The following is a 9,925-nucleotide window of genomic DNA, read 5'->3' as shown; positions in this document are numbered from 1 at the left end:
GTTCTCTCCGTCTGCCTTCCTCCTCCTCCTCTCTCTCTCTCGCTCCCATGGGGTTAACAGGAAAATTCTATCAAGTTTTGAGAGAGTTGGAGAAGGAGTCAAGGTTGTACATTTTTCATCAATAAAAGTTTACTCTTATATTCAATGGAACTTAAATTATGAAATATCAATACTTTCAATAACATGTACACTGTCCCCCACAGTGACTCCAAACTCCAAATTAGCTGTTCCTAATACCCTCTTCCCACTCCTCTCTCTCTCTCTCTCTCTCTCTTTCTTGAAGTTTGATAGAACTGATAAAAGGAACTGTTTTTTAAAAAAGACAGGATAGGAGAAAGGTAGTCGTTCCGAGAACGACCAATATCTGTTTAGAATAATGCTCGGCCCGGACGAGAACCGAAACCGCGCCGTGTGTGTGTTTTTTTTTTTTTTTTTTTTTTTTTTTTTTTTTTTTTTTTTTTTTGCCGACTGACTCTAGATATCAAACCCAGCAGGTTACTAAGGACCTTTGGCATGACAAAAAAGTCTGTTGTCTGTTACCACGCACACTACAAAGATTAGGTGCATTATGGTGTGTTTCCACTCACTCGGCATGATATTTTTCCATTTGTATAACAGGTTGTCAAATGCCGAGTGAGTGGAAATGCACCATAAGAAATATGCATCAGGTCAACACTTACCACGCCGATGGCTTCAATCGCAAAGATCACAATGGAGAAAAACGTCGGCATCGTGGAGATGTCGGCAATCTGGGGCATCTCCATGGGCTTGTGCAAATCCCACACGATATAGTAGAACGTGATGCCCAATCCGGTGCCCATGAGCAAGTTGGCAACCATGGAGACGGGGGCGAGCGACTTCAAGTTGGGCACCCAGCTGAGGAGGATCAGGGGAATGAGGAAGGCCGAAATGTACACCCGGATGTCCAACTCCGTGCCGGTGTAGTGGTTGATCACCTGAAAAAAAAAAAAAGAAAAAAAAAAAAAAAAAAAAACACACTACTATCACGTCACGTGAGCTCACAAAACTTCAGGGCAGTGTGGCTATCATGAACGAGATTATTTACGTGACTTGATATTAGTGTGTTTCTACCTTAAAACTAAATATTTTGTAATTAGTCCACAACCTGGTACTTCATAATTTGGTCTTGGTAATTATATCTACGTACCTTGGAAAAGTTTTTGGCAATGATGACAGTGTAGACGCTGCAAGTGCCGAAATATGCGAGGAATAATCCGAGTAGAATGCAAATCCTGGAAGAAGAGAAATTAGATTGTAGCTTGCCATGTAGAAGGTCCAGGGTTTGATTCCCACCATCAACAAAAATTTGTACCTACCTACTAGTATTTCGATTGCAAATATTTTTTGGTGTTCTCGTGTTGACCCAGCACCTGATTTGGGAGGATTGTGTCTCTTCTCGCCCATCTGATGAGAGGCATACTACGGGATGGTCATACTACTACACAGACAACACGAGTCGAAAATTTGATGCTCCAAATTTTCGGAGCCTGGCCTACAGTAAAGGACAAAAATTGACGTCGAGGAGGGGGAGGCCGGACCCCCTCGCCCCCCCTAAATACAGCCCTGTTTGCTACAGATGGTGTATGGATCTGATTCTAGTTTATTCAGAAACCCTTTTACTCATTCAGAAACCCTTTTACATAAGGCTACAGTCCCAACATTATCTTACCTAGCAAAGCGGGCGTATCTTCTACCCCATGCTGGACCCTTGGCAAAGGCCACCTCTCCAATGTCGGCGAAGGACATGGACGTCACTTTCGTCCTCCTGTACAGGACATGGCCGCATTGTACCTGGAAGAAAGAAATGAGGATATGGGATTGAATTGACGTCATGAATCTTGTAATGAGTAAAAATTCTTTTCAAATTACATTGATCTTAAGGGCAAGATAATGCCTAGACCCTTGACGAATGGAGTGTTCCAATCCACTCGACCCCAAAAGAACAAGGGAAATAATAAGGGAACAACGTTCAACGAGTAGTAGTTTTAAACTGTCCTTCTCTGGGGGATTTTACCTAGGAGGATTCTACCTGGATCGACTTTTATTTTGGGGGATCGTACCACTTACTTAGATCTTTAGGTACACAGACCACGTATGTAGTCTGATATGGTAGTTGTTTTATTGCTACAAAATGAGGTTTTTCGCCACCAATAATGAGGTTCAAGGCTGATTATGTATTTATTTCCTCGTATAGAGGGGACATCGCACTGTGTGACGAGTAGACATCATGGAATATGGTCGAGACTTAGCGCAAATATGGATTGGATGTGCACAATTTTTACCACCCCTCCCTCCATGTAAACCAGCCTTAGTTAAAGCTTACTTAGGAATCTTGGGATCTCAGCGCATGGCAGTACGCTAGGCCACGTTGCAGTTCATACTTACAAGAATATAGGAACAATGAGTACATATCACAGCAACTAGAACAGTAAGGAAAATGCCTCCAGTAAGACCGGCATTTCGGAACGCATAAGGCATGGATAGAATTCCGGTACCGAGTGAAGCTTTCAGCAAGTGGGTCAGTGTTTCGCCATCCCTGGAAGAACAAACGGACAATGAAATAAATAAGTATAGTAAATACCCAACTTGCAAGAAGAAAACGGACTATGAATTAGATACGGTAGATAACCTCCAAACTGTCATCACAACCTAAAGTCCCTATTGGCAGACCAAACCTCACCTTGTGGCTGCTTAGGCCAGCCAGTCACTATCAGGTAGACCTGACGACAGGTACACCTGATAGTGTGTGTGCTCATCAGGTACGTACTTGTCAGGTCTACCTGATAATGAGTGGCCGGCCTTAGGCACTTAGGCTGATTTTAAACTATCTACAGGTATTTGGATACCTCTATTCTTCTTGATTCTCATGAAATTCCAAACACAAATTCGTGAAACAAAGTATTTTGGAGGTATCAAAACCCTACAGTTAATTTATTATGGCTCTTCTTCCGCTCACTATGGCGAAACATAGGCTTAATCAAATAATGTTCATCCTAGTCAAGTGAAGACCAAGTATTCAAATTAATTTTCCTATTATTCAAATAATCAAACCCCAGAACACTACTTAGTTAGGCAAATCATCCTAATTTCTACAGCTATATTTGTCAAGTGTCAGTCAGGAATCAGAATTGACACTTCGTAGTACGAGATTTCCTGTCACGGTACTTCCGTGTTCCGATTTAATAAAAGGGCGTCAAGTTATTGACGAAGGCTATTGGCACATTTTCAGCTACTCAAACATGAGCCTGAGCTAACAACTTTTTCGTTAAACCTTTTTTCTAAAAGTCGCTCATCTACCAGTCCTCTGTGAGACCAGCCTTAGTACGAATAACTTACGTCACAGGATGGGCTAGTTTGCGTTCTTTGAAAGGGTCCCAGTAGTCCTTATTGTCCAGATGGTTCAGTAAGACAGGATAGGAGAAAGGTAGTCGTTCCGAGAACGACCAATATCTGTTTAGAATAATGCTCGGCCCGGACGAGAACCGAAACCGCGGTCCGGACGAGAACCGAAACTTTATAACCTATGAAATATATAAGACCTTTGTTTAGACTGCGGGAGTAAAGGGACTTTTCAGTCTCATTCTGGCAGGATAAACAAGGTATATTCTATTCTATTCTAGTCTTACAAGGTAGCTAAACTAGGCTGTCTTCTCCCAAGTTTAGTTTTTGTTTCTCCCTATTGCCCGCCACCCATACCGTCTGATAGATCGCGGTCTGTCAGACCAGTCGGACAGACAGTTCCGCCTGTCTGACAGACCGCGGTCTGAGCGTGATTGGCGGACATTAGAGTTTGAAAAGCCAAGAGGGAGAGGACTTACTTTCCAATGTTGTTAGACTCTGTTTTGGATCCATCCTGGGGTAGGAAGGTCTCCATTTCCGTTATATGCCCGGGCGGTGAATCCTGGAAGCAGAAGAAACAGACGAGGCGTTAAGCAGGGTTTACACTATTCCATTATCAGGCGATGTTGATGAAACACGTCTACACTAGACACTAGGTATAAACTTTTACAGCTATCACCTAATATGGGTTCCAGTCGATGTCGATCTGTTAGTACCTTTACTGTTAGGTTGACTGTTAGTACCTTTATAATAATGACCACAAAGAAATGCCACATTTTGCCACATATATATAGGTATGTAATAATATCTTGTGTAAACCTATTAGGGCAAACATTTGCACCTACATATTTTAGTGCCTACTTTCGCACATATGTAGATTCCAAGTTTCCTCACATAGAGTGAGAAACAAAGTACTTTAACACCCGCGGTTTATAGCCTCGCTAATCCACAGATCGTATTACTTATTACTATTTTGTGGTTTGGATTTTTGCGAACAAACCACAATCGTTAATAATACCGCAGGTTCAGATTTGGAAGGTGAAAGGTACTTGGTCGATTCGCCAAAATAATCAAGGTGTTACTAGGAATTTACACTACTTAGACCGGATAGGTAGGTAGGTAATGTAAGAACTATTATCATGGCCATTTGACTAGAAGGTTTCGCTTATCTAAAAAGGAGATAAGCCTTCCATGTGATTCTATCGAACTTTGACCCCGCGCGCTCCTTACTGCTCGCAGGGAGGTTGAGATTGGGATGGACACTAGTCATTCCGTGAACTGTGTAGACCCATTTTCCAACACAAATGTCCAAGGGCCAAAAACAAGAGCTTAAAAGCCTAAAAAAAATCGCCTTAAAGCTTAAAAACAGCTTGAAAAAGCTTAAAGTACAATCTTAGCAATGAGATTTTACTTGGTGATGAATGATCGGAGACAATGTTCAAACAGTCTCCAAGCAGGCTCAGAGGTCAAAAAACGCAATTACATGAGATTATAGACCTGAGGGTCAATTTCCTTTGTGTATTGAACATTTTTATCAAATTTCATAAAAATCGGACGTATAGTTCGAGAGTTATCGCGTAGCAAACTTTAACCGGCATCGGCAGACAATCATGCAAAAGCATGTGATACAGTCAAGTTCATAGGCCTTCTCATCAGAGCTCTGTTACGCGGTCGAATTATCGGATAAAGTGTAAAATTCCGTGATTTCCATGTCTCAACTGGGATTGAACCCGCGCCCTCTTGTTCACCAGGCGTGCGGGTCGACCACTACGCCACGGAAGCAGGCAGGGTAGCGTTTTGGCGCCAAATTATCAGTAACGTTAGATAAGTGTGTATGAATACAGAGTGCTTAGTGATTGATTTTTTGATGCTTTAATATTCATATCAGCGAAACACTCTTCTGATATTCAGATAGGAAAAACACTGTAGCGAATAGAGTAGTCATCGTTTCAGCTTAGATTAAAGTGCATCGAACATCCTACTCATTCTAGAAACAAAAACATCGGAAGTGTTTACCTAACGTGTGGAATGTGCTGACAACACTTATATCTATATCGAGTGACAGATAGCTCTATGCAAATTTGACTATGCATCTATGCAAACATGACCATAGGATGCAAATATGACCATGCAAACATGATCATAGGATGCAAATATGACCATTGTACACTAGGACACTAGGCTGATAGTATAGCTATCCGTATCTTATAGAATCTATGTTGTATCAATATAGGTATAGGTACCTATCATATATGTATCAAAGAAATCTATTTAGCTACCATCAGTTATCTATCTGGTATCTATGCTGTATCATATCAAAGATTTAATCACTGGTATCTAAATCACGGTGGACCTTGACATTCAATTTTGTTCTGATTACAGAGGTCAACCCAAAACTCAACAAAGCCCTAATGAAGTTAAACAGTTCGCATAAATATGTTAATTTAACTATGCGAAAGACGATACAGAAGTTGAACAGTTCACTTGATTTGTGATAATTTAATATTCGAGATATGATACGTCCCAGATAATTTTGTCACAATAAGATGTGATTGAAGCTCTCGGCTCTCGCGGAGCAAAACGTCTTATCTGTTGAACAATGATAGTTTGAATCGTATATTTGGCTGACTTGATTCCAACACGTATTTTGACAAAGAGTTTAATGACAAGAATAGATTACTTTCTAATACCCTCACCCAGCTTGAATGTAGCCGGGAAAAGCCAGTAGAACACGATTGTCCAGACGGTGACCATTCAAGTACGAACCTCGCTCAACGTAACTTCACTTCAGTGATCCATCGGAAACTTGTGCATTTAACGTGCTATCGCCGCTGGCTCCGCTAGTCGGTCGTTGCAACTCGTCGAAATCTTGTCTTTTAAAATTCAGTCCGCGAACATAATCGCCAAATCCGCGAACAAAATCGCAAAATCCGCGAACATAATCGCGAAATCCGCGAACAAAATCACCAGCTCTCGGCTCTCGCGGAGCAAAACGTCTTATCTGTTGAACAATGATAGTTTGAATCGTATATTTGGCTGACTTGATTCCAACACGTATTTTGACAAAGAGTTTAATGACAAGAATAGATTACTTTCTAATACCCTCACCCAGCTTGAATGTGGCCGGGAAAAGCCAGTAGAGCACGATTGTCCAGACGGTGACCATTCAAATACGAACCTCGCTCAACGTAACTTCACTTCAGTGATCCATCGGAAACTTGTGCATTTAACGTGCTATCGCCGCTGGCTCCGCTAGTCGGTCGTTGCAACTCGTCGAAATCTTGTCTTTTAAAATTCAGCCCTGAGCGCCTTTCATGTTTGAAGTAAAGCGAAATGTCAAAACCGTACGTCCGTACGTAGTCTAAAAACCTTCACGTTCGAAAAACTACGGCGCGGGGCGACACTGTCTACGGGTCTACGCCAAACAGGTATCCAAATTGGCATTGAATTTATATGTCACGTTTTAGTTTATTACTAAGACACCGCGCCGCGCCGAATACGTCTCAAATTTCAAGGCTCTATGCGACTCTCTTTGTTGAAAATGTTTACGTTCGGTTGACATTTCCAAATGAAATTATGTGTTTCCAAACAAAATTATGTGAAAGCAAGATTAGCAAAGATGACACACCAAGTCTCGTCAACTATCGTCGAGTCTCGTTATAAGTATAATTTTATACGGAAATGCACACCTATTAGGCATGCTTGGAATGTGGCTAGGTGTCGGTTTTGTATACGTTTCACCCAAGTGCATGTGGGAATACTTTATGCACTTCGACAGTCTATTTATAGTTCAACATGATCAAGTAGTTTTCTATAAACAGACACGTAAACTATGCACTTTTATTTGTCGGAGTTACGAAAATATTTCAATCGGAGAGTGTCTGAATGGTGATTTTATTGGCAACCATCTTTTCTGCCGCTTTTAGTTGGATTTTTGGCGCACCAACCCTCACACTTTGCCCAACCATAGAAAAAACTGTTCCTTATTAAATCCAAGGGGGCAGAAAGAAGCCATGTTGCACTCAAACGTTTCAAGGTAGAAACACACTTACCATCAAGTCAAGTGAGCTCACGGGACGTGATAGTATTGTGACTGTCCTGAACGAGATTACCTTCAATGTTATGGGAAAACTTTGAGCTGCATCTTTCTGACTCCTCATGAACTCACGTGACGTAATGGTAGTGTGTTTCTACCTTTAATGTCTTCCACCCACCACGCTGCACATAACTCAAGTGTCACTGCACACTTGTGACGTCACAAAAATTAAAAAAAGCGGGCAACTTGCCTACAAATCCACAACTCGTATTTAGGTCATCTTATAAATTGAGGAGGCACAGACAGGCCGTTTCATTGAGCGAAATGTAGGCATGCGGCCAGGCATGTCAGACGAGCATGTCACCACAGTCTGTTGTCGCGTGCCGCTGACATCTTTATTCGTAATGATGGAAGGTAAATATTCGTTGAACTTTTGCTACAAGAAATCTGCGTGACGATCGCGTCGGGATATAATCATAACAGTGCAAGATAGGTGTTTCACCAACGCACCGGTTTTATATCGTAACAAAATGAAACAACGGCTAAAGATTCTTGCGGTCTGTGTCGTAGCATGGTCCCAGGAGCGGCCAACATTGGAATGGAAAGGTGAAAACTGAGGTCATAATTTGAAACTTTATTTTGTCCAATCTAATATGCCTTATTTACCTCAGAAATCGAAACAAGGTAATTTTGTCTGGCAACTTTCTAACTTATTAAAGGCTTAAGCGAGAAGAGTTCTCTCCGTCTGCCTTCCTCCTCCTCCTCTCTCTCTCGCTCCCATGGGGTTAACAGGAAAATTCTATCAAGTTTTGAGAGAGTTGGAGAAAGAGTCAAGGTTGTACATTTTTCATCAATAAAAGTTTACTCCTATATTCAATGGAACTTAAATTATGAAATATCAATACTTTCAATAACATGTACACTGTCCCCCCCAGTGAAAAATTTGCGACATATTCACACAGTGGCATCACCACAATGCGTGTTTTGCATAACTAGGCTTGCCAAATATCCAAAATGTCGTTAGGTAGGTACATAGGTATTATTTAACCACGATCGAATAAACTACGGCCTAAAAAAATCCCGGAGGGACGGACCCAGCTTGTTTACTATCAGCCTAGTGTCCTAGTGTACAATGGTCATATTTGCATCCTATGATCATGTTTGCGTGGTCATATTTGCATCCTATGGTCATGTTTGCATAGATGCATAGTCAAATTTGCATAGAGCTATCTGTCACTCGATATAGATATAAGTGTTGTCAGCACATTCCACACGTTAGGTAAACACTTCCGATGTTTTTGTTTCTAGAATGAGTAGGATGTTCGATGCACTTTAATCCAAGCTGAAACGATGACTACTCTATTCGCTACAGTGTTTTTCCTATCTGAATATCCGAAGAGTTAAAGCATCAAAAAATCAATGACTAAGCACTCTGTATTCATACACACTTATCTAACGTTACTGATAATTTGGCGCCAAAACGCTACCCTGCCTGCCTCCGTGGCGTAGTGGTCGACCCGCACACCTGGTGAACAGGAGGGCCCGGGTTAAATCCCAGTTGAGACATGGAAATCACGGAATTTTACACTACTTTATCTGATAATTCGACCGCGTAACAGAGCTCTGATGAGAAGGCCTATGAACTTGACTGTATCACATGCTTTTGCATGATTGTCTGCCGATGCCGGTTAAAGTTTGCTACGCGATAACTCTCGAACCATACGTCCGATTTTTATGAAATTTGATAAAAATGTTCAATACACAAGGAAAATTGACCCTCAGGTCTATAATCTCATGTAATTGCGTTTTTTGACCTCTGAGCCTGCTTGGAGACTGTTTGAGCATTGTCTCCGATCATTGTCAGAGGCGTTAGCAATGAGATTGTACTTGGTGATTTGTCTTTAAGCTTTTTCAAGCTGTTTTTAAACTTTAAGGCGATTTTTTTTAGGCTTTTAAGCTCTTGTTTTTGGCCCTTGGACATTTGTTTTGGAAAATGGGTCTACACAGTTCACGGAATCACTAGTGTCCATCCCAATCTCAACCTCCCTCAGAGCAGTAAGGAGCGCGCGGGGTCAAAGTTCGATAGAATCACATGGAAGGCTTATCTCCTTTATAGATAAGCGAAACCTTCTAGTCAAATGGCCATGATAGTGGGACTGAACATGAGTAGAAAACATGGGAATTCATGTGAGAAATGGCACACAATAATCAGCCCATCAATTAGGCCAAATAGTTTGCTGTGCCACGTAAAAAAAAAAAAAAAAAAAAAACTCTTAGCAAATGTTTTGAAGTAATATGTAAAGGAGGAACCACTTTTAAAACGTTGAAGAAACATTATGATTGTTTATGACGTCAAATCAAAGTGTGACGTACAAATTTGTAAATTTGCTTTCAGGAAAGGAGCCCGATCTTTAATTACGATACTAGAGTTATTATTAGTTATTTTATTTTATTACATTATACCTACCTTCTTGCAAAAAAAAAAAAAAAAAAAAAAAAAAAAAAAAAAAAAATAACCTATTATTATTT

The 9,925-nt window shown here is 40.9% G+C and overlaps 1 protein-coding gene and 1 long non-coding RNA gene across 2 annotated transcripts in view; both read right to left on the bottom strand.

The window, feature by feature from the left end:
- Positions 1-551: 551 nt before the first annotated feature.
- On the bottom strand, positions 552-3,431 carry LOC103507720 (proton-coupled amino acid transporter-like protein pathetic; the record flags this gene model as incomplete). The annotated part of the gene is made up of 5 exons (XM_026822506.1): positions 552-956; positions 1,169-1,253; positions 1,691-1,812; positions 2,407-2,557; positions 3,358-3,431. Coding segments are annotated over 5 exons (822 nt in total), but the record flags the coding sequence as incomplete, so codon positions are not given.
- Positions 3,432-3,861: 430 nt separating this feature from the next.
- Positions 3,862-9,925, bottom strand: part of LOC113466814 — a 31,618-nt gene continuing 25,554 nt past the window's right edge. The window contains exon 4 of the long non-coding RNA XR_003391101.1: positions 3,862-3,922. This is a non-coding gene — a long non-coding RNA (uncharacterized LOC113466814). The remainder of the gene's footprint in view (positions 3,923-9,925) is intronic.

This window comes from Diaphorina citri, unplaced genomic scaffold, assembly GCF_000475195.1.
Source record: "Diaphorina citri unplaced genomic scaffold, Diaci psyllid genome assembly version 1.1 scaffold337, whole genome shotgun sequence".
In the NCBI taxonomy this organism is placed as follows: Eukaryota; Metazoa; Arthropoda; class Insecta; order Hemiptera; family Psyllidae; genus Diaphorina; species Diaphorina citri.
The sequence above is the reverse complement of the archived record's forward strand: the minus strand, read 5'-3'. Positions and strand labels throughout refer to the sequence as shown.